Source organism: Sinocyclocheilus anshuiensis, unplaced genomic scaffold, assembly GCF_001515605.1.
Source record: "Sinocyclocheilus anshuiensis isolate Anshui unplaced genomic scaffold, SAMN03320099.WGS_v1.1 scaffold1278, whole genome shotgun sequence".
NCBI classification, from domain to species: domain Eukaryota; kingdom Metazoa; phylum Chordata; class Actinopteri; order Cypriniformes; family Cyprinidae; genus Sinocyclocheilus; species Sinocyclocheilus anshuiensis.
In genome coordinates, this window is record NW_015554153.1 from 1 (window position 1) to 25,939 (window position 25,939).

The 25,939-nt window shown below is 36.8% G+C and overlaps 2 protein-coding genes across 2 annotated transcripts; both read right to left on the reverse strand.

Annotated features, from left to right (window-relative positions):
• Nucleotides 1-11: 11 nt before the first annotated feature.
• On the reverse strand, nt 12-4,866 carry LOC107670696 (collagen alpha-3(VI) chain-like; the record flags this gene model as incomplete). Its single annotated transcript, XM_016463383.1, has 6 exons — nt 4,497-4,866; nt 3,734-4,324; nt 2,820-3,401; nt 559-1,158; nt 341-403; nt 12-305 (listed from the first exon to the last, which is right to left on the reverse strand). Coding segments are annotated over exons 1-6 (2,497 nt in total), but the record flags the coding sequence as incomplete, so codon positions are not given.
• A 10-nt stretch (nt 4,867-4,876) lies between these two features.
• Nucleotides 4,877-15,529, reverse strand: LOC107670697 (collagen alpha-3(VI) chain-like). The gene is made up of 6 exons (XM_016463384.1): nt 15,427-15,529; nt 12,849-13,445; nt 11,416-12,009; nt 9,160-9,774; nt 7,801-8,406; nt 4,877-5,388 (listed from the first exon to the last, which is right to left on the reverse strand). Exons 1-6 carry the CDS (start codon nt 15,521-15,523, stop codon nt 4,877-4,879), a joined length of 3,021 nt encoding a protein of 1,006 aa, XP_016318870.1. The 5' UTR covers nt 15,524-15,529.
• Between the last annotated feature and the right edge of the window lie 10,410 nt (nt 15,530-25,939).

Consider the following 25,939-nt stretch of genomic DNA (forward strand, 5'->3'; position numbering starts at 1 on the left):
CCGTCCTCCACTGAGGAGGATGAGAATCTGAGGGACACCCGCTTGCTTTCTACTCCCCGCAGAGGCAGTGAAGACATTGTCCCTCACATACTGGAGAGCTGCCCCAGTGTTGAGGGGTCTCCCTCCTCTATGCCTCAGACCTCTGACAGAGTTCAAGATATCCCCCTTTGTTGTGTAGGTATTCAGATAGAAATTGACCTCTGCGTCTCTACTGTACTGCACCACGGAAACACGGTCTCTGTTTGCATCTATGTTGAATTGCTCCACTAATCTTTGCACAAAGTCACGCATCGCTGGGAAAGTATTTTTTGCACAAAGTCACGCATCACTGTGAAAGTATTTCTAGTAGCATCTGAAGCGTCCAGCAGGAACACTACGTCCTTTCTGGGTATGGCGTCACCAGCTAGGAAAAGAAAACAGCGTAATTAACACCAGGACATTTCAAAACATCATTAGAACTGCACTTTAGTTCACTACCTCTTTGACCACCTAAGCTGCGAGTAATCAACAAGGCAAGGCCTGTCAGCTAGCTCTCGTTAAGTTCTGCCATGCACATACCGGTCAGAGTCGGGGAAGTTGGAGTGATGGGAATTGGAACAGCCTGGACAGAGGCCAGCAGCTGCTCTTGGACTTTTGGAAGCTCATTGAAGTCGGACACGGTCAGAGCATAATTGGGGTCGTATGAAATTCTCTGCAATGCTCTGCTATCAGAGCCCCTCGATCCTATTCCAAAGATCAAAACGCCAAGCTCTTTCAGAGAGGAGGCTGCTGCATCAACACTGTCAGATGACCTTCCCCCGCTAAGCAAAACCAGTATCTGCGGCACACCCTCCAGCCGCCTGCTGCCGGAGGAGGCTGTAAAGACATTGTCTCTGACATACTGGAGACCTGCCCCCGTGTAGAGGGGTCTGCCTCCTTTGTGCCTCAGATCTCTGACACGTTCAAGAATGTCTTCCTTTTTCGTGTACGTGTTTAGATAGAAATGGACGTCTGTGTCTTTGTTGTACTGGACAACAGAAACACGAACTCTGTTCTCAGCTACGTCCAATCTCTCCACCATTCTTTGCACAAACTCTTTCATTGCTGGGAACCCATTCCTATTTCCATCTGATCCATCCATTAGGAAGACAACATCTCTTCTCTGTCTTTCACTCTCAGCTATGAAACAAATATTGAAGAGTGAAATCAGGAAGGACAGTGCATACTATTATCAATAGGAATGTTCCACTTTGAAATAAAAAATAATAATTTTAAATATATAGTTGTTACTTAATAGAAATGCAAAGGTTTAACTTCTATGTTGAAAATATATCATATTAGTAGGGCTGCCTTTGACTAAAGATTTTTCTGATTGACTAATAGTCGTTCATTTTATGCAATTAGTTAACTAATCACATGTTTATATTAACAAACCATGTAATTCATAATAGTGAGCCTTTAATTGCCAATAGTATATCAGCGCTCAAGTGCACACATAAACAACACAAAAGTAATGATTATGAATGCTTCAGGGAAAACAACAGCAAGAAGACTACCTTTATATCATTATTAATTGATAAACTAGTGTTTTCTTTATTTTTGGCTGCAGTGACGAAGCCGAAGACACTGACTTATCATCTCCATAGTGGACATGCACGTTTCATACAGATTACATAATCTGAAAATATTTGTTTTCCATTTGAATTGGTTCATTTAAAAGTAGACATTTTGCTATCTATAGATATATTTCTTTGACACGCTCAAATTCACAGAGACCTAGATATAAGAGAAAGCGGTAGATAAAGCGTACCCTGTTTGCTTTCATTATTTTACAAAAACACAACGTTTTGTTGTTATTTTGAGTGCACACAAATGAAAGTGGTCCTTTTACAGATTTGAAAGATGTACTACTCTTATCGGTATGACCAAAAATGATGGAGTATTAATTTAAATATTTGTAGTAATTTAAATGCAAATGATCGCACCAGTGTCCTGACATTTTATCCTACCCATCAGATTGTCCTACCAGGGTTTATTGCGCATGCGCACATCAATATTGCATCCTTTTTCTCATGCTGAACAACAATATTTAATGTATCTGCATTACTGTAAGGGTAGGTTTAGGGTTGGGGTAGGGGTAGACTTTAATAAAACGCATTCTAATAGGTAGAAAAAATTATTTATTGTTGGTTTCTTGTAGCTGTATCCCTTCTAGATACAACCGCGAACATAACACATAATTACTGTATTTGCATTACTGTAAGGGTAGGTTTGGGTTGTGGTAGGTGCAGATGTTAATAAACCATAATTTTACAGGTAGCATTTTTCGTTTTCGAATTGTACTACCCACTGTTTTAATGGGAGGTAGCAAAATCTGACAGGGTAGCACAAATCGACAGAACACCGGCACCTCCAAGTTAACTGTCATGCAGTAAGTGCGCTACTATTCAGTTTCCACACTCCGCACAAACACTTGAATAGCACACATTTTTCTAGGTTAACGTTAAAGAGAGTGGCCATGTAATGATGTTACTACTTACATGTTTCAGATGATAAGCCAGATTTGAGGTTGATGAATGAAACAAATGTTTGCATCGACGTAAACAAACGGCTAGACTGATCTGACTACGTGACTTCGCCACTTTCTGTAGATTTTTTTTACCTGTGACTAATAAAATTTTGATCAACTAAGTCTCTTCTCGTTGAGTAATGGTTAGTCGACTATTAGGAGGGGGCAGCCCTACATAATAGTAACATTTTTAACCTAATTATCATAATACATTTCTGAATATTAAGGAGGTATTTTAGTCACTACTGTGCAGAAGCATTATTACACTTACCTATGAATTCCTTTTTGTTGTAACTTGGAATGGCTTTCATTGCTTCTAATAACTGTGTCTGGATTTTTGGTAATTCACTGAAGTCAGCCAATGAAAGCACTTTATTTTCAGAAGAAACTGTATGTAATTCATAAGAGTCTGAGTACTTTCCTCCTATTCCATATATTAACACCCCACTTTCTTTCAAAGCAGAGGCTGCTTCAGAAATGCTGTCCCTTGATTTTCCACTAGTCAGCAGAATTAATATTTGAGGGATGCCTTCTTTGTGCCTGCTTCCCGAGGCACTTATAAAGATATTTTCCTTTACATATAGAAGGGCAGAGCCTGTATTTAAGGGCCTTCCACCTTTATGGCTAAGCACTTTTACTGCATTCAATACATCTTCCTTTCTTAAGAATGAATTCAAATAAAAATTTGCTACAGGCACATTGCTGTATTGAATTATTGAGATTCTATCATTATTAATACCCACATTGAGATTTGTGATAATATTGTACAGAAAATCACGTATTTCTGGAAATCCTCTTCTTGTACTGTCCGAACCATCCACAAGAAAAGCAATATCCCTTTTAAATCCTGTGCCTAGAATTGCAATAATTACAGGATTAGAGATGCACCTTTATAGTATTTTTCTAATTAGAATTAGTATGTTTAGTTTCATTTGTAATATACAATGGCAGGAGGCAAATACATAAAAATGGTAAAAATAAATAAATGAATACAGAATGTTATTTCCAACAATAAAATATTTTGTAACTTTGTATTTAATTCAGCTTTCCATTAACAAAAAATTAAATAAAAAATAAATTGAAATGATCAGCCTATACTGAAAGTCTCAACATGAAATCTTAAAACTTCTATGAACATCTATAAATGTTTCTAAAGCTTTACAATGTATTATTTTTTATTCTTACCATCAATTTCTCTGTCTCCTTTTTGTCTTTCACCCATAAGTTTTCTCATGAGGCTTTGGCGTAAATTTTTTAAATCATGAAAATCAGAAACAGCAATGGCATAATCTGTCTTCGAAGAAATGGCTTCCATTTCAATAGGATCTGTCAGCCTTGACCCAATGGCAAAAATGGCTACTCCCATACTCTTTAGTGCGTTAGCTGGTCCACGAGGAGAATCTCTTGATCTGCCACCAGCCACAAGCACAAGATTTTGGCTAACACGGCCTATTTGCTGACTTCTAACACTTGGGGTAAAAATATTGTCTCTAACAAACTGCAAAGCTTGGCCAATATATTGCGGCCTTCCCCCTTTTGGTTTGAGGTTGCGTACAGCATCTGCCACCTCAGAAGTGGATGAGTATGTACTGAGATTAAAGCTTATTGCTGCAGTATTACTGAACTGCACAACAGCAATTTGATCTTTTTCTTTACCAACATCAAATGTCTCTGCCAAACTGGCCACAAATTCTCGTATAGCTGTGAATCTATCACTAGCATCATCTGATCCATCAATAAGAAACACAATATTTCTTCCTGCATCCAAAGTCTGGCCTACAATAAATAAAACAAAGAATATTTCCATAAAGGAAAGACAACAGTATTTAAACAACAATTCTATAGAAACACAGTAGATACAGTGGCTAATTTGTCTGCATCTGCAAGTCTCTTCTTCATGTAACATAACAGCATGTTCAACAAAGACATCATTTATCAAAGTTCTTACCCCCAGGAGTTGGAAATTGCTCAGGAATTTCATCACCACTTGTCAAAACAGAGGCAACTCTTTGGACAATGCTGTTGATGGAGGTGAAGTCAGGAACAGAGAAAGCATACGCTGGTGTTGTAGACATTGTCTGTAACTCAAGTGTATCAGAATTACTTGTGCCAATTGTAATGACTTTTATGTTGTTTTCTCTTAAACTTTGTGAAATGGTTCTGACATCATCACCAGATCTACCACCGCTAAATAAGTACAGAATCTGAGGTACACCCTCATGACGTCTGCTCCCAGAGGATTGTGTAAAAATATTTTCTTTAATAAACAGTAGAGCAGCTCCAGTATTCAGTGGCCTTCCACTTTTGTGCCTCATAGATCGTATGGAATTACTGAGGAACAGTAAGGGTATGACCAGGAGTATATGAAATTGCCTGGAGTTGAATAACATCTGCATTTTGATTGCCAATACTGAATGTTACAATTTGATCCTTTTTCAGAGCAGCAGCTGGAGCTCTAACATCATCCTGAGACCTTCCTCCAGTCACAAGCACAAGCACCTGAGGAGCCCCCTCTAGGATTCTGCTCCCAGAAGAGGCAATGAATATGTTCTTTTTGGTATAGTCAAGGGCTCTTCCCGTGTTGAGGGGACTTCCTCCCTGGTGTTTCAGACTCTCAATTGAATTGAGAATGTCTTGATTTGTGGCATGTGTGTTGAGGTAAAAATGGACCTGTGGCTCTCTGCTGTATTGAACTACAGACACTCTGTCTCTGCTTGGCCCAATATTGAGTTTGTCCACCACTCTTTGAACAAACTGACACATTTGTTTAAATGCATCCCTGGTGTCATCAGACCCATCCAGAATAAAGACAATGTCTCTTTGAGCTGCATCCAATTCAACTGGGATGAAAATTAAATGGCTTTAGTAAAACGGACTCTTGTAAAATTGTAAGACAAAACATCATTAACACACTAAATACATAAAGCACATGATTGTATGTAGTGATTTTTCATAGTATTAACAATAAAATTCAAATCTGAACGAACAATTTACAGACACATTTACAATCCATATACATTTTGTTATGTTTGTGTGAATATGCTGACAATATCTGACAAAAGAAAAATGAAAAATGTATGACAGGATATCACTAGTGTATTTTCAAGCTCAATTGAATAAGTAAGATCAATCAAGCAACCAGAATAGAAAAAGGGAAGAACAAGGAGTTGAAATACCAGCAATGATTGAGAAATCATTGGCTCAAACAAGAGCTTTAACCTGAAGGGGAATCTCCACAAGTAGTAAGACTCTTCCATGGTTAAGAGAACCAGTGGAAAACCATGGAAGTTCTCTGATGGACAAAGCAAAAGATGAACAGAACAGGTAAATATTTAGTGGTCAAGGCCATTAAGTGCCATTCTTTAACATATGTTAAGAAAGCTGAATCAATCAATCAATAAATGGCCTCATAGTTAAAGCAAGCAGATTAGTGAAGAAAGCAGCTTTTCGTGAAGTTTCATGTCCAAACTCTCAAATGCCCAAAGTCAAAAGAAAAAGTTTGAATTTGAGGAAAATGCCAAGTGTTGCTATTCTTACCAATGATAGTAGGGGGTTCTATTCCCATTTTGGATTTGATAAAGGAGAGGATATCAGGCTGTATATTTAAAAGTTCACCAAAGGCTGGAAGATTAAAAAGAAATCTAGGTGAAAATGCTATGCTTTGGAGCTCTGCCTCTACAGCATTCTTTATTCCAATGGCAATGGACAGAACTCCAATATTTTTGAGATCTTCAGCTGGACCTGCCACATCATCAATGGACCCTCCACCAGTCATAACAATCAACAGCTGAGGTACTCCTAGCTGATGTCTACTTCCAGAAGCAGCAGTGAACACATTGTCCCTGACATACTGTAGTGCTGCCCCAGTATTTAGATTTCTTCCACCTTTTGCTGTAAGGCCATTAATGGAATAAATTACAGCTTTCTTACTACTATAAGTATTAAGTAGGAAATGAGTCAAAGCATCTTCGCTGTACTGTATTACAGCAACTCGAACAATGTCCTGGTCAATGTCAAGATCCTCTGCCATTCTCCGAATAAACTCACGGATGGCAAGAAGTCCATTTTTGGAGTCATCGGAGCCATCAAGGAGAAAAACTATATCCCGTTTGTTAATTCCTGTAGCAGGCAAGTTACCAAGAAAAGAAAAAGAGAAGGATATTGGAATACATCTGACTCATTCAATGTATAAATTGAATAGCAAAAGCTTTAAAAGTGTACAAGAGTGTTTCAAAATGCAAGTAAATCAAAGAATATCAGTGACATCGAACCCTCAAAATTTGTTTTGTGGGTCAGGATGTGAATAGCGTTGAATAAGAAAAGGTCTTGCAAGTGAAATATAGTTCAAAAACACTCCCATGAAACGAACATCTTTATGTGCAAAAGATGTCAACTAAAGACATGGAAGATATGAGAAAATGTTTAAAAAGAAAGGAATTTTCAGTTCCACCCTAGAATTAAGAATATCAACATATATATGGCAATTTATAATACATTTAAGGCATTTAGCAGATGCTTTTACCCATAGCTTGTTTTTGGAATTTCTCCTGATTCTTTTGGGATATGCTTTAGTGTTAAAACTATTTGTGGCGCTATTAAAGGAAGGCCATTAAATCAATCAATATAATGTGTAAATGGCGACTGAAATGATCGTTTTCAGCTCATTTGAATCTGCATTTTTCACACCAATGTTCACAGTCACAATTTCAAGATCTTTCAGGGTCATGGCAGGCCCTATTATTTCATCACTAGATGGTCTGCTACTTCAACAATATTAGTATTTCAGGAATTCCATAAAGTCATCTACTCCCAGATAAAGAATTGAAAACCTGGTGCCTCACAAACTGGAGGCCTGCACCAGTGTTAGCTGCTTGTCCACCTTTGTGTTTCAGGACCTTTATTGCATTTAGAACCTCCACCTTTGTTGAGTAAGTTTTAAGATAGAAGTCAACCAATGGATTGTCACTGTACTGAACCACAGATATTCTGTATTTGCTCTCCTCCACATTAAGTTTCTCAACAAGTCTTTGAACAAAATCACACACTGCACCAAATCCACTTTTAATACTGTCAGAATCATCCAAGAGGAACACAATTTATTTTGTTACATCTTCGGCATCAACACCAATGAGAAATATTTTGAAACACAGAATAGCAGGCCAGTGTACCCAAAAATAAACGACTAACACACGCTGCTGCTTTTGCAAGCATACAGAAGACCACAGAAACACAAAAAGCAAAAATTGTCTTACCTTCCTCTAGAAAGACCTTCAGTTCTTGATCTGGAAGGTTCACATAGTTCTTGAGCCTTTCCTGAACAGTGCTGAGCTGGCTGAACTCCTTCACATTGAAAGCAAATGATGGATTGTGAGAGATGGCCTCAATCTGTTTAGGGTCTGCATTTTTCACTCCAACACCAAAAGGAACAACTCCCTCAGTCTTTAGGGCAACTGCAGGTTCTCTGACACTGTCTCTTGATCTCCCCCCAGTCAAAACTATCATAAATTGGGGAACATTTTGACCGGCTCGACCACCATTTGCTGGTGACAAGATAGTGTTTTTCATGAATGTCAAGGCAACTCCAGTATTTAAACTTCTGCCACCTGCCAGAGTGAGTCCACTTACAGCTCTCAGCACCTCATCTTTGGTTCGGTAAGTGTTCAGGTAGAAGTTAGGAGTTGGTCTCTCACTATGCTGGACCACAGAAACTCGTACTTTATCAAAGCCTATATCCAGAGGCTCAATGACTTTGGAAATGAAGTCACGGATATAGGGAAAGTCACTTCTCACATCATCAGAGCCATCAATCAAGAATGCAACATCCCTTTCTCCACCAGAGGGACTTGGTGTTACAAATTCTGTGAAAGATTAAAAAAAAAAAGAGAATATGAAATAAATACAATAAAATGCTTAAATATCTACAGTACAACATAAAAGTTAGATTGTACATTTCTGAATACAAAAGAAAATAAATGTAGGTGATTAAAAAAATAAAGTGGTGCAAAAAGTATTTTCCGTTGACTAATTTGACGTACATGGACTTTATAGTGATACTCATCACCTCAAAACAATTGTTTTTTAGTTACTGGTGCCCATTGGTAGAAAGTACTTATTCACTGGCATGTTTGTTACCTTTCATGAACCTATTTGGAAATAAAAGTCTGATAATTGAGGTGCTGTGTCATTTCAGTTATGCAGTATGTTTAATGCACCGTTAGATACATCTTAATATATTAACTGAATAAAATATTATTCAACAAAACTTGTGAGTTTCTCAGATAACAGTTCTTTAGAAAGAGAGTTTGGAGGTTCCATTTGTGTCACACCCCACTTTAAACGTGGAATTTATATACGAAATTAAAATATCACTAATTGTGGTCTTTCTTCCTCATTTAGGGTGACCACTAGGTCAAGTATAATCTTTTTTTTCTAGGCCACTGATATAAGTAGAAGCTTCCTCTCTGATCACATTAATCACTTCTGTAAAAAGCAGTTAATTTATTTACATGTTGTTAAGTTTAAAAAATAAAACAAAATATTTTTATGGTCATGCATTTTATGATTATTATTTTATAGACTTTTTTTTTTAATGAGAAGGTGCTTTAGCTCACCTGTTACTGAAGTATCAGTCTCCCCAACAACAGTGACCAGTGGTGTCATAATTTCATCAACAACACTTGACAAGTCAGCAAAATTTCTTCTGTAGTATGCCAAATTTTCAACAAAAGCAACAGTTCTCAGGAAACGATCCTCCACTTGGCCAGCTCCAACAGCAAATGTCAAAACACCCGCTAAAGCTACACTGTCTGCAATCTTCTTGACCTCATCTTGAGATGGTCCTCCTGTTATTAAAACCAGTACCTGTTGGATCCCCTCTCTCCTACGAGACCCAGCGGAGGGCTGGAAGTGGTTGGCTAGGGCATACTGTAGGGCTGCACCAGTGTTCAATGCACGTCCTCCCATCAATCTCAGCCGAGCGATGGCAGAGAGCACATCCTGTTTGGTGTTGTAAGTGTTCAGATAAAACTCTGTACGCTGCCTTTCAGCAAACTGCATTAGTCCAATGCGCACTCGCTCAGGTCGAACGTCTAGTTTGTTCACCACTTCGGTAATGAAGTCCAGCACAGGTTGCAGGTTATTTCCAACATAGTTAGATCCATCCACCAAGAAGACAATGTCTCGGACAACTCTTTGGGTGTGGACCGTAGTAACATCCACAATTGTGCCTAGAAGATTTTAAATAACCTTTTTAGATATTTAGATACTTAGATAATTTTAGATATCTAAGTACCGTTTAAATGAAGAAGAACCTCAATTTGTGCTATAAGACAGTATCAATGGGCAAAAATGCATAAGAAAAGATACATGGTTTTGTAAAGTATTTTATTTAGGGGAACGCAGGGCACAAACTAACGCGGGGTTAGTTGTAACACACAGTTTAAATATTTTCACACATGCTAGCATAACCACAATTTACGGCATTTACTAGTTGTCATATCAACACTATATAGAGAAAAAGTGCGCTAAAACTCAAAAATCTTTTGAAGATATCGCTGAATATTTATTTTACCATAGCAAAAGTAAATTTCTGGCTGAAGTAAATTTTTCATCTCACTTTTTAGTATTAATTTAAAATGAGACAAATCTGCTATTATTATAATCTCCAATCTGTTATTTATCAGATTAGATTAGATTTTTTAATGATTCGCATTCTAGCAGATGACACCAACTGGTTCTAAATTCCAGTTGCGAAGATGGGCAACATTGTAACACTGCGTTACAAAGTGCCCCGCTATTATTAGAACTATGCTATTCTATGACAGTATAGCGATGTAATTTACACCATTTACTTTTATGAATTTTAATGAGAAACCACAAGAAACAGGTGAATAAAGGCTGACAGTCAATTAATGTTCAGAAATTATTATTTCAAGAAAGCATTTTGGCTCGTTTATGTGTCTCCTGTTCTGTGAGAGCTGTGTGTGAAGGAAGTGGAGTGTTGTGTTCATCTCTGTGTTTTTCTGAATGACTGAATGTGCCCACATTGTTTTGAGCTATACTGCATAGCTGCCTCTTCTGATCAGGGCCGTCCTGCATGGTTGCAATGTATTCATTGTCAAACTCCAAAATTTGAATATTTTTAATTCTTAAAAAACGCCATTATTCTATTTGAAAAAGTTAATCATTTTATTTTATTAACAAAATATTTTAGTTTGTCTTGTATATATTTTTTTTTTCATTAGATCAGATAACATTTTAAGCTGTCATGTGGACATGTTACAATGTGTCCCTCAGATGTTACAATGCACCCCACCTACAGGGCACGTTGGCACATTTCACTTCCATTTTTTGAGGGTAAATAAAGAAAAACATATGAAGAGTTCAGATGCAAAAGCCTCTAAGTGCCGTCTAAAATTTTAATCTAAAATGACCATTTTTATCAGGCTCATATATTTATGTTCAGTTATTTCACTTTAATAGCATAGAAAAGAACCTATACATTGCCATTAAAGTAAAATTACTGAACCTAAATATAGGAGCCTGATAAAAATGAGAATTTTAGAAGAAGATTTCAGACGGCACTTAGAGGCTTTTGCATCTGAACTCTTCATATACACTGTAATTATGAAACAAAGTGACATATTTGTGCAAGAAAGTGTGAAATTAATGTGAATAAAAATTATACTCTGAACCTCAGATGGATTTATACAAACTGAGAATGTCAAAAAGTGTTAGGTTGGACACCGTGCTCCCCTATAGTTATCTTATTAATTTAAATATTTATCTATATAACTTATACTTATGAACAATACAATCTGCTTTTTTTATAAACAAAATGAGTATGTTTGTAGAATTCTAAAGATTACCTGTTTCAGTTGGACCCTCTGTTACAACAATACCAGACAATGTAGAGAGTGGGGAGATAATTTCTCTGGGGTTGCGCAGCAACATCCTGAAGTCCTTCAGCATGAAAACCACACTGTCATCAAAAGCTATTTGCCTGAGCTCAGCCTCATCGGCAGCCCTGGAGCCTGCAGCCAAAGTCAGAACACCCATTTGACGGAGGGCATCAGCTGGTTGTTGGACACTGTCTTTGGATTTTTTACTGGTTAGGAGCAACACAAGCTGTGGCACTTGATCTTGAATGCGGCTACCACTCTCAGCTGTGAGCATGTTGGCCCTCACAAAATCCAAGGCAGCACCAATGTTGACTTCAACCGAAGATTTGGGTTTTATTCTTGCGAGGGCAGAGCTTAGTGATTCCTTTGAACTGAATGAGTTGAGGTTGATCTCCATTCTTGGGGTGGTGGAAAACATGGCCACTCCGACCTGCATCTGATCAGGACCAATTGGCATGGTGTCAATAAACCTTTTGATGAATTCTCGCACTGCATTGATTACGATGGTACCCATGCTACTGTCAACGAGGAAAATGATATCTCTCTTCCCAACAGCCAAAGCTAAGGGGGGGGGGAGAGAAGAATTCTGCTTAGTCCTTCTGCACATTCTAACCAAAATCAGGTAACCTAAATTAGCTCTCATCATTTATTTAAAATGAATAATTAAGGTTTAGCTTGAAGGTTGTTTTACAAATACAATGTATTAACTATCGCCATTCTTTTACTTGACATAAAGATGGCATAGATAAATCATATATGCAGTAAAAATTCATTAGCATTAAGTGATCATTCATTTCAAAATGGACATTTGCTGTGACCAAAATGTAATAATATCCTGAATAAACATACAAAATCTTACAGAAATTGAGTTATCTCTCTCCACTTAAAAGCTGTGCTACACTTGATTTAGTTTAAATATTGTGTTTTAGAGAGAACAATCAATGATGAGAACAGTGAACTACAACACTATTTGTATGGTTCGTTGGCAAACAGCATGTTTTTTACAGCATTGGTTTTTAATCCTGGTCCTGGGGACCCACCGCTCTGCACATTTTGTATGTCTCTTATCTGACTCTGTGCAGTTCATGGAGCTCTAACCTGATGAGATGATGAACTGAATCAGGTGTGTTAAATAAGGGAGACACAAAATGTGCAGAGCAGTGGGTCCCCAAGACCAGGATTGAAACTACTAGCTTACAGCACTCAAAATATGGTGTATAAGTGTTGCCTCTAAAATACCAGACAAAGAAATAATGAAAAAAAAAAAAGAAAAACACTAAAACTTTTTTAAACCAATTTTCTTGTTGTTGTTTAAATGTCCACGTCCCTGATATTGTACTGTTATTATTTCCCACTCTTCAGTTTCGCTTTGGAATCCCCCTCATATGTTAATTACATACCTTCTGGGAAATCTGTTTGAATCACAATGGTGCGCTGGGCGACCCCATTAATGTATTGCAGTATCTGGTCACCCACGCTTGCCACTGTTCTGACATCAGGAGCAGACAGAACAAATCTTTTGTCTGTAGCAATAGCTTCCAGTTGGGCAGTAGCAGAATCACCCACAGCAATGCCAAAGGTGTACACACTGGCCTGCTTTAGGGCCCTCTCGGCCTGACTGACATCATCAGTGGACTCCCCAGTACTGATCACCACCAGCACCTGGGGTACCCCTTCCTCAGCCCTGCCTCCTGCATCTTGGCCCAATAGACTGTCTGCCACCTCCTCCAAAGCGGTCCCCAGATTTGCCTCATAAGTGCCAGGGTACTTAAGCCCCCGAATAGCACTGAGGACACTCTCTTTGTTGTCATAGCTATTGAGATAGAACTGAATGTCAGGGTCGGCACCATAAAGCACGAGGGCTACACGGATTGCATCCCTGCCCACGGCAAGCCCCTCAATCACTTGGACAGCCAAATCACTGACGAGGGGGAAGTTGGCAGCTCCAACGCTCTCTGATCCGTCAATTAAGAGTACAAGGTCGGCTGGCGCAGGGGCTTTGAAGGGAAGTGGAGAGAGGACAGAGAGACAAACAAAATATAATGCAAAACGTGTGGGTTAAAAAAAGGAAAGAGGGAGGGTGAAAGGGGAGGGGTGCAAGCATAAAACATAATCTTGGATAATTACAATCCATCATAAAAACACAACACAAACACATTATACTGCATGTCTGCTGAACCAAGGAAGATGCTCTGCAACTTTCTCATTTTCATACTCTAAATAGTGTAGAATTAAGTTGTGGGGTTTTAATTTACAGTGTATTTAGAGTAATTGTGTGTACATTACAAAGATTCTGAACTGTTTATGTGTTTGGGCCCCTCTAAAGGCTGCCTAGGCAATTGAATCTTTTCATCTTCTTGTGTTCAGTCAGACCATGCAGACTCATGTTACAGTATTCAGTGATAACAGCACCAGTCATGACCCTTCTGTCTCATCTTTGGACCTTTATAAATATTTTTTACTGTCACTTCTTTCAACTGTACTAGCATTTTTCACATATTTGATTGTTAAAGACCCCATGAAATCGCTCAACAATCACGGTTTTATTTCTTGTGACAACAGTACTAAAACAAAATTTATGGCCAGGATATATTGAAAGGTTTGTCCCATGTTTAAATGGTCAATAAGCTTTATGTCACAAACATGAGCCATGATTTACTCCTTGATAATCGACTGCAGGTGATATTAGTGGAGGGACATTAATGTTCTAGACAGCATCTGATGCAAACATGTCTGAAATATAGGATGAGTCATCAATACTTTTAGCTTTATTTTCCAGAAGAGAGAGACTGTAAATGTAAAATGCATACAATGATCTGCTAAAAGTGGAGTTTGTCATCATTTTGGAGCACACTACAAAATACTGATGGCTAAAGGCAAACCTACATAGACACAAAAAGGCACAAAACTTTTACCTTCAGTTTATGGGGTCTTTAATGTTTAAATTCAGTGAAATATGCCCTTTGTTTAGTAAACAATTCAAAGATGAGAACATATGGATTCATCACTGTCTTAATTGTGGAGAAACACTTTTTATTACTTAAATGGTTACACAGTGAAGACAGTCAGCACACAAACACATAAGAATCAGACATTAAGCTCTCAAGACATAAGCTGTGCTGGGAGGTTAGCCATCATCAGCTGCTGATGATCTCTAAGACATAAATCAGTCATATGACATCTAAAGAATTTAGGCATCAATTTGGAAGTGAATCTAATTTTCATTTTTTATTTTCTTTAAGAATTTAGTAGAGGAATGGATGGATAAATAAGTGAATGGATAATGGCAGAGAGACAGAAAGACAGTGGGATGGATGTTGATGGTTTTGAAATTCTGTTACATCTAAAATCCATTATTTCATGTCTATTTGCGCAAATGCACTAAAAACAGCATGCAGAAAATGTGACTGTGACAAAACTAGTCATGTTAACAGTGGGGGAATTGTTAATTGGGTTATTTCTAGTTTAATTTTTCATGAATTACCCAGAGTCAATATTAACTGGCTGTGGCCGTTCCCGACGCTGACAGTAGCTCTTGAGACCTTTCAGGATTGGTGGTGTAAACTTAAAATTCAGTTATCCATTGAATTGTTTTTGTTCATTAGGAGTTCTGAACAAACTACAGCATACTGCTCTGAATGGCCTCTAGGTATTTAAATCAGTTATTTCCTTTTACATAAACTGTAACTGTTTCTCTTCACTGTCTTAAATATGAGATTTCAAAGTTTTAACACAAGTGACCAGCACTGATGGGGGTCTTCTGAAAACGCTCCTATTGTTACTTGCTGTTGCAAAAGTACATATAATTAAACTTCATATTAAACAATAGAGCTTTGCAAAGAACAAGATACCTAATTTTAAACTCTCCTCCCAGACAAGGGAAAATAGCACAGTAAAATGAATGTTTTTACCCATAGCGTGACATTTACATCTCAAAGAAGGGTGAAAAAAAAAAAAAAAAAGATGGACTAAACTTACCATCCTGAGCTTCAAGTTTTTGGAATAGGCCAAAAACCATTACACCCCAGAGGGCATACAGTAACAACCGACTCTTCCGCATTGTCCACAAAAGCATAGGAATAGACAGCTGGAAAAAAGACAACAAAACTGCTTTTAAGGTTTTGGGGAAATGTACAGCATACTACAGTATATGGATACTCTCAAACAACATCCCTTTATTTCAGATAGAACTTTCTCAATTTCAATGGCACTAACACACATGACTGTTGTTCATCCACAGTTCTGACATAACTTTGCACAGTCTGATAATGTTTTGCTATCAAATTATAGGTGTCAAAAGATCAATATTCTAAATATAGTCCCTTACTGGGTTGTTTGTGTTCTCATCTTATCTCATAAAATATAACATAAACATTCTCTGAAATACCTCAGTACTGTTTACGCTTATTTTTAGGAGGAGAGGAAAAGTTTTGGCAGCACAGTGAGATTTATGTGACCTGTTTCCACCCCATGAGCCAAATCCACACAGCTGTCAGATTTCAGGATTTTAAAAGGTTTTCTTCCCACATCAACTGTCCTCACTTGCCAGTAAAAACCACTAAGCACTACACAGTCCACACTCAGAAAAAAGCATCAGAGTATTGGACACAAACAAAAATGCCATAACATGCAGACAGACAGATACCACAACACAGAATGTCCCCTCCCTGTTGAGCTCAGAATCACACTGAAAGGATCTATTGTAAAAACATTCAGAGTGGAAGCCTACAGGAAAATAACGTCTCCATCACATCAGTCTCAGAGTTGCTGGAGGCATTGAGTCACGGTACAAATTCATTCGTTTTGGTAGTTGGTTGCCATGTGACCACAAATGCAAATATGATTTTAAAAAAAACTTATATAAAAAAAATTGTTTTTAAAGGCATTTTTGCATGTTTTGCTCTTACAGTTATAACAAATTAAACATTGTATTTGTATTATTATTTTTTTTTTTAAATGTTAACAAAGTAAAGTGAACAAAGATGGACTAAACTTACCATCCTGAGCTTCAAGTTTTTGGAATAGGCCAAAAACCATTACACCCCAGAGGGCATACAGTAACAACCGACTCTTCCGCATTGTCCACAAAAGCATAGGAATAGACAGCTGGAAAAAAGACAACAAAACTGCTTTTAAGGTTTTGGGGAAATGTACAGCATACTACAGTATATGGATACTCTCAAACAACATCCCTTTATTTCAGATAGAACTTTCTCAATTTCAATGGCACTAACACACATGACTGTTGTTCATCCACAGTTCTGACATAACTTTGCACAGTCTGATAATGTTTTGCTATCAAATTATAGGTGTCAAAAGATCAATATTCTAAATATAGTCCCTTACTGGGTTGTTTGTGTTCTCATCTTATCTCATAAAATATAACATAAACATTCTCTGAAATACCTCAGTACTGTTTACGCTTATTTTTAGGAGGAGAGGAAAAGTTTTGGCAGCACAGTGAGATTTATGTGACCTGTTTCCACCCCATGAGCCAAATCCACACAGCTGTCAGATTTCAGGATTTTAAAAGGTTTTCTTCCCACATCAACTGTCCTCACTTGCCAGTAAAAACCACTAAGCACTACACAGTCCACACTCAGAAAAAAGCATCAGAGTATTGGACACAAACAAAAATGCCATAACATGCAGACAGACAGATACCACAACACAGAATGTCCCCTCCCTGTTGAGCTCAGAATCACACTGAAAGGATCTATTGTAAAAACATTCAGAGTGGAAGCCTACAGGAAAATAACGTCTCCATCACATCAGTCTCAGAGTTGCTGGAGGCATTGAGTCACGGTACAAATTCATTCGTTTTGGTAGTTGGTTGCCATGTGACCACAAATGCAAATATGATTTTAAAAAAAACTTATATAAAAAAAATTGTTTTTAAAGGCATTTTTGCATGTTTTGCTCTTACAGTTATAACAAATTAAACATTGTATTTGTATTATTATTTTTTTTTTTAAATGTTAACAAAGTAAAGTGAACAAAGCCATGTTCTCAGTGAGGAACAGCCTAATTTGTCCTGAGGAAAAATCATGTCTTGTTCCAATTCAAACTGACATATTCATTATACAAATAAATATGCCTTTAAATAATAGTTTCAATTATTTTATTTTAAAATCATTTTTCCACCTGGCATTTTAAAATTGTTGTAAGCTATACTCTTTATATTTAACATGAAATGTTGTTAACATTGATATTTTCAAGATATTCAACAAGAAAACGTGTAGGAGGGACTTAGTTTTTTTGAGATTCGATTGGATAATAATAAGAAGTAGTGCTATGAGAATGGAGCCAGTTTGTTTGAGAGTTGAAAACCAAAAGGAATTTGTGACATCATCCAATATAGATAGAGATATAGATAGATATAGATGTGTGTGTGTGTGTGTGTGTGTGTGTGTGTGTCAGTTACATTCATTGTGCACAAGACCAGGAAATATAAAATGAAGAAAGAAAAATGAAAAAAGAAAATGATTAATCACATCTGGAATAGCTAGAATCCTAAAAGAAAGAAAGAAAGAGGTCCTTACACAAAATTACTTTATGAGTTGAAGTTGTTTCGGTTGGCATTTAATTCCTTTGGATGCAGAAAAATACTTAATAATTTTCAAACTTCAGCACACAACGGTATTTCATTTAAATTGATTACAAGTAAATTTATAGCATATAATGTAACAATGCGTAGTCATAATGCGCACAATATGTGCCAACTAGTGGTGTGTCTGAGAAATAATAACTGCAAGCACAACCACATGAAAAACTGGGCATGTGAATTGAGAATTGTTGTGAATTACTGATATGCACATACTGCATATAGAAATAAAGAAACAAATAAATATAATTAATTATAACCAGGGCAAAACATAAAAATGGCCAGTGCAAACTAAAAAAAATATTTCCCAAAGAACATTCAAATCATGGAAATCTCTTTTTAATTACATTAATAATTACATTATTTTCAGCATAATTTTGCTGCCTCATTCAGTAAAGTCGTAGAGAATAAACAACTGATTCAGTCATTTTTTTTAATGCCCAAGCAACAATAATGAGATGGAAAACATATGTGTGTATCAAAACCAAGCTCAGTCAAAAAAAACGTAACCGCCAAATGAGTATTACAAGGTGTCTCAACATTGTCCTCTAGTGGATTGAGTTGGAATAACTACTTCTCCCTGACAGTCTTTCTCAAAGCAGGCCCAGCAGAGGAAATCTAATACCCACACCCTCAGGAAAAATGTGCAAAAATGTTAACTTTAGATTGTCACTGCATGAGTAGTATCATCAAAGGTACACTTTCAAACATTATCTTCCCCTAAAGGGTGCATATCAGCACCCTATATTTCTGTGCATGTTTGTTCTGACAATTACATATGTTTGCCTATATGTATGCAAGCCAATGGGAAAGTACTGCAATGGATTTAGGTTTTCTGGTGTTTTCAAAGGTCCACATCTGGTTCTGCTTCACTTAAGTTTAATGCCTCAGCTCTAACTCTCCCAGCATTCTCTGTCCATCTGGCACAGACAGTGGAAAAAAGTGTTTCACATCACCCTGTCTTTACAGTGCTGGGCAGAAGGTGCGATTTGAATAATGTCTATAGTGGTAGAAAAGTACAACAGAGCTTCCTGACTTGCTCTGCTTCTTGCCTCTGTTTAAACAAGCTCATAATCAGTATTATCCTCATCCTGGTATGTTATATTATCTTGATGAAAACAAAATCGGCATAACAACTAAAACAGACAGTTAAGATGATAATTTTGCAATATATCCTTCTAGAAAAATGTGTATTTTACACTTTTACATAACATAATCATTAAGGTAAATGTAATCATATCACAAGCACGATTGCATGCTGTAACAGTGGTCTCAAAAACTTTCCTGCTGAATTTTCCACCCTTACACACCCTTAGCACAGAGCCCCTCCTCGTGTATTTTACTTATCAGAGCACTTTGCTCTGCCTCTTCTGCAATGTCTCTTCCTGTGGTGCAAGAAAAAATCCCTAAGCTTTGGAATTTAGTGTACCCATAGAATTCTTAACATTAAAACTATAATTAAGAAGTAAAACCGCCTACACATTGTGTGCATTGGTAAAGTCATGCAAACAAATTAAACTTTATAGGGTAAAAAGGGTGCATACACAGCATATTTTAGTAAAAATGGATTTTGGCACAGCTTTAGAATGCATGCATACAAATACACTAAAACCCACACCATCTTGTACAGGCTCACTCATGAACTTAAATGCTCCTTTTACAAAGACATATTTGCATGACTCATATATAACAAAGCAACTCACCTCTGGAATACAGAATTCAGAGTGCTGTATTCCGCAGTCTTTCTACGGAATTTCAAATAACTGCAAAAAAACAACTCTTAGGTCATTATCTTCCTGGTATTTCCCTTCTGTGAACTGTTCTGGATGGGACAGGCAGAGATGATGCTGATTAGCTCGTGTGCTGGAGCTCTACTGTGAGACTCTCGTCCGTTGAGCTGACTGTGTGCTCTCCAGAGAAGGAGTGCCACTTACTCCAGCCTGGGACAGAACACACAACTCAGAGAATCCTGGAGAAAAGCCACCCAATTTTTCTACGCCTCCTACTTTCCTCTGCATAGAGAAGAAGGAAAAAGCACAAAGAGGGGAAAAAAGTGAGCGAGAGAGAGAGAGAGTCATAAATGAGAAACAGACCCAAGGCCGTATTTGGTATGACTGTTCCTTATTGGGAAGGTGATGTAACAAACCAAACCAAAGATTTTTTTTTTCTCCTTACACTCCTCTAACTCAACTTATATCCTTGGCTACCCACTGAAGGAAAAATCCCAAACACAATATATGAACTTTCTTGCAAGTCTCTTTAGTATATAAAAAAGTGTAGAGTATAAATGTATATTAGTATTTGAAAAAAATCACTTTTTGGATTGGACTTGTTTAGATGACTGTGACAAACAAGGTTCTGGATGGGGACATTTTTTTTTTATTCTGAAGAGATTAATCAAGCATAATAAAGATCATATTTTTTGCACTTATTACTGCATATGAAAAACACACACACAAAGACGTGTAAATCTGTTTCAATGGCAACACAATCAGAAAACACATTCAGATAATAAGTAACATGTTTAAATGTTACATGATACATGTGACATGTGAAAACTATGTAAAACCAAGTTCTCGGGCATTACACACAATGAAATCATTTTCTAGTTGTCACAGAACAAGCTGACCTAAGATGGGTGGATCAAAGTGAGGTGTCAGTCCTGAGAGATCAGACTTTTACTGTTGTGTTAAAACTGAAAAGTAACATTATAATATGCAACACCTGTTTCTGTTGCTGTATCTCATTGTTGAATTAACTAGCTGTGCTCTGAATCATGTCAGAATCCTAGAGAATAAACAACTGATTCCTGTGATTCAATGCCACGATTACTTCACAATAAGAGATGTGTTGACAAATTCTGCTCCACTGTGCGCAAGTATAATAGATCAATGTCAAATTAAAGAAACTACAAATGTAAATTATGGAGAAGTGATGTAGCCTAACGATTTTGAGAAGAACAAAAGTTTCCCCATTTGAATCAACTTGTTACACAAAGACAAAAGCAATTCACAGGAGCATGTGTTCCCACTGTGTAGTATTTAAAAAAGTATCTTGAGAAGAATACAGCTTGTTGCCTTATAGGGCCTTTTAATGCTTTCCTCTTTCCTCTGTTCACCAGGGTCAACTGTTATACTGAACTATAAATGCTTGCAGAAACAGAACAAAAATCCTGTTTGCTAATTTTGAGTAGGCCTACATGCCTGTTTCGACATGTTGTCCTTAGTCCAGAAAACAAAGAGTGGCATTTAAAAAAATAATAATAATAATTAAACAATTCTGAAATGCACTGAAGCTCATAAAATAATTAAGAAATAAAATATGTATATTATATATTTCACTAGGTATGACCACACTCTTTTAATAAAACAATTGGGATTATAAGGCAGTCAGTAATAATAATCTGATGAAAAAAAGACTTTGCTTTAGGACCTTCATTGTAAACCCATGTCTCGGAGGCTTCATCTTTTGTGCATGTAGACTCAGTCAACTGAAAAGAAAGAGGGGTTTTTTTTTTCATTTATTTCTGAAAGCAGCCAAAAAGCACTATTAAAACGCAATGGTTTGGGTTTTATTGTGGGTTTGGTGCACTGGACTGATCTAAATGTTGGAAATATTATTTGACTTGCATGCTTGTATTGTAACAATTTTAATGGTTGGTTCAAACCACTATTTACCTTTTAATGGAAAAGTGATATGTTGTCCAAGAGTTTCCATGGGTAACTGGATGGATATTGTGGAGTTCTGTGGATTTCCCAAAACTGTACCTGATCAGAGTTTCCTCTGCTTAGTCATGGAGGATGCTGAATCACAAGCCAGCCTGCTAATATATAGTGAAACTAACTAAATGAAACTTTGAGTGATGTATGGTGTTATTTTATGGGGCCTTTTCTCCATTATTATTTAAAAAGATACAGCAGAGTGAGGTACAGGAGAATAAGAAATCTCTGAGAAAATCACATCTCTTGCATGAGTACATACAGCGACTCAATATGTCAGTGCATGCGTTCTGACCGCTAGGCCCTGACATTCTTTGAGTTTGATTCAGCATGTTTGTGCACATACTTTTGGTAAAGTTTTTGCCACAACAAATTTTCTGTGCACATAATTTTTTGGTAAAGCTTTTGCCACAACAAATGCCGATAGCCAAATGCCTTTACTTTTACTTCCAAGACTGTTAGTTCTTCTTTGCTCCTTTAAATTGTCAAATATATCATATCTAAATCTTTAATCAGCAATAAGTATATTTTGACATATTGTGCATTATGTTTTTTGAGGAAGCAATAAAGATACATGCACAATTGCAATGACAGTGTACATTTATTTTTATAGTTAAATGCCATTATAATAATATTATAAAATATATTTACTCTATTCTATATAGGGAAATTCAAAAAATATTAATGGTAACAGTTGTTTGACCATTCTGCTGCTGCATTATTTTTGGTTCTGACTTACTATGGTCAGCTAGAGCCAGTGAAAATAAAAAGTAAACAGGTACAATCATTGCCAAACATTTGCACACACCTAGCTTGTTTACCAAAGCAGTGTTGGCTTGCCCCATTAGATTCACAACGTTCATCCAGCTAAGAACTTCTACTTTTAGTGTGCTCTGAAATCAACTCTGTTCTTTGTCAAAAAAGTTATACATTCAGCAAGTTTTACTAACAAGACTTTGAGAGTCTAAATCTTTTTTTCTTTAACATGAGCTGTAGTTTTCTATAGTTTTACACAAGGCCAGGTGGGCACAGACTGTCAATAAAGATGATTCACAGATTGCAGATTAGTTCCAGACACAGGCTGAGCCTGAGCAACACAAACCACAAACTCAGTAAGGAAGTTTAGAATTAAAGGAACTGCAAGATTCTAATGCACCTAAAATGAACACAAAACCATTTTATGCATATAGCAGCACTTTTGCTGAACCAAAACATCTAAATGATTTTCAGCTGAGACGGAGGTTCAAAAAGGCACCAGCTGTCCTAATAGGATGACCCTATAAGACTATAAAGCAACGTGTCTACAGGACAGAATGTTCATGTAGATCGCAGCTTATCATCTGATTGTGCTGGTTTCCAAACTCTCTTTCTCTTTAATTTCTGTGAGAAGACTCTAAATCAGATGAAATGGATTTTCAGAGATGGTTGGCAGCTGTGCACAGCATGTGCAAAACACATTTCTAAAGCCCCCCTTTCACTATAATCTGTTCCCTTTTCTCTCTGTGGCCACTTTGAGGGGTATATCTGTTTTGAATTTGACTTCAGCATTTTAAGATTCTTCCTGTGGTGTTGCAGCCTACAGACAAAAAAGCTGGAACCAAACAAATCTGCACATCCAAAGCTTTAGGGGATAAAAATATTCATATACTGAGTCAGGATTACACGTTAGTTATGAGAGCAAAAGCTGTGGTCGCATATTGTGTCCAGGTTTGCTCTGGCTAGCCAAAGTTGCGACCATTGGTATTTCTGCAAATCTGTTATAAATACGTTAAATCACTAACATCACGAGTACTATGAAAATAAAAATGTGTGTTATGATCACAAGTTCTGTTGCACCATTACATTTTCTTTTTCCCCACCAATGATAATCTACAGTTAGACCATCATTTATCAATTTGCTGTTAGTATCTTAGAATAGGTTTCTGCAACAAGCAACATGAACAAGAATCACTTTTTTGCCCACTATTTAACTAACAATCTGAAATAAAAAAGATGCAATGTTTAAGTCTTTGGCCCTCAGAATGGTCTAACTGCTCACCATGTATCAAATCCCCCGTTCCAGCTGCCAGCAGCAGCCGCAGTTTAACCCTCCCTTGTTGCTTCATTGACTCACCAATCTATCTGAACAATGAACTCGATTGAGATCTCACTGGGTGTCCCGTACCGACAGCTGCTGTTTTAAAATTCTGAACCTAGTAACCATGACTACAATGCCGCAATGACTAATGCCTCATAATGCATACAGTATTCATGGCTGGAAATGTAGTCAAACTGGATGTGATGGAACTTTTAGAATATACTATTTAACATGATTACTCAACATGTGCCTTTGAAAAAGACAGTGTGCTTGAAAATCATTCTCATTTTTTCCATGGTGTTCACATGCACTGAGGCTGGAAATGAGAATTTCCATGACTAAAATGAATCATGCCTAATGTTTGTTTGGGAAGCTTCACATTCGTTAGGCTTAACATTTCCCTCAACACATGTCCAGCACAAACGGAAAGGTTTTTGTGTAAACTAAGAAAGTAAAGAGGAAAGAGTGGAGTAGTACAGGAAAGAAACTACATTGGAGGAGTAGTGTACTCCTATTGGTTAAGCATCTGGGGTGTCTAACACACAAAAATGTAAGCGCAGTTCTTCATTGAGGCACCTTAAAAAATGAAGAGTAATAGTAACTAGATTGAAAAGTTTGTAGACAAACTTTAAATTGGCTTGAAAAAGCCTAGCTAGAAAGTTTTAAAAAGTTTTAAAAGCTTGCAGTCTGAAAGTTTTCGGTTTGAAGTAGTTTGAAACTTAAAATAGTTTTAAAGATTAAAGTTTGAATGTTTTCAAGGCAATACAGTCTATCAGAAAAACAGATATAAGAAATATATATATATATATAAGACAGGTATAAAACATATTGCTAGGGTACCTGGGGTGGTTGCTAGGCTGTTTCTAGCATGATTAGCATGTTGTTAGCACAATTAGCATGTTACTAGCATGTTGCTAGCATGATTCGCATGCTACTAGCATGTTTCTAGCATGGTTAGCATGTTGCTAGCACGATTAGCAAGTTACTAGCATGTTTCTAGCATGATTAGCATGTTATTAACATGTTGTTACCATAATTAGCAAGTTACTAACATGTTGTTAACATGATTCTGGCATGATTAGCATTTTACTCGCATGGTGTTAACATTTTGTTCGCATGATTAGCAAGTTACTAGCATGTTGTTAGCATGATTCTAAAATGATTAACAAGTTACTAGCATTTTGTTAGCATGATTCTAGCACGATTAGCATGTTACTAACATGATTCTAGCATGATTAACATTACTAGAATGATGTTAACATGTTTCTAACATGTTTAACAAGTTGCTAGCATTTTGTTAGCATTTTTAACAAGTTGCTAGCATGTTTCTAGCATGATTACCATGTTACTAGCATGATGTTCGTTTTTTCCTAGCACGTTTAACAAGCTGTTAACATGTTTATATTGTTTCTATGATTAGAAAGTTTTGCTAGCATGATTCTAGCATGGTTAGCATGTTACTAGCATGATGTTAGCATGTGTCTAGCATGTTTAACAAGTTGCTAGCATGTTTCTAGCATGATTAGCAAGTTACTAGCATGTTGTTAGCATGATTAACAAGGTACTAGCATTTTGCTAGCATGTTTCTAGCATGATTAGCAAGTTACTAGCATGTTGATAGCATGTTTCTATGCTAATCCAGCCTGGTGCTATTGAACCAGATTTGCAAGCAAGATTTATCGAAAACATTACAGTGTAAGGAACATCATGAATATAGCTCTATACATATACACTGCCTGGCCAAAGAAATAAAATAAAATAAAAAAAGTCGCTATCTGGATTCAAACAAGCAAATATGTAAGATTTTAAGAATTAATCATTATTCCAGTAATTAATATGTTTCTTGCATGTTGTATAGGGTATTTGCCAACCATTATTTTAACCCTACACTGTAAAAAAAAAAATCTGTGACATTTACGGTAAAATACTGGCAGCTGTGGTTGCCAGAACTTCACCGTAATATATTACTATTTAGCAGTCTGAAGACTCAATGTTACTACTGCTAATAAATATTAATAAATCTTTATTTTTGAAGGAATAATCACATCTGTTTTCTTTTTAATTGTAACAGTAAACCTCTGTTGTGCAGCA

Coding starts and splice junctions, on each gene's coding strand:
- LOC107670697 (XM_016463384.1), bottom strand. CDS start 15,523: ATGCTTTTGTGGACAATGCGGAAGAGTCGGTTGTTACTGTATGCCCTC. Junction 12,010..12,848: donor TCAAACAGATTTCCCAGAAG/GTATGTAATTAA, acceptor CCCCCCCCTTAG/CTTTGGCTGTTGGGAAGAGA. Junction 8,407..9,159: donor GACTGATACTTCAGTAACAG/GTGAGCTAAAGC, acceptor AATCTTTCACAG/AATTTGTAACACCAAGTCCC.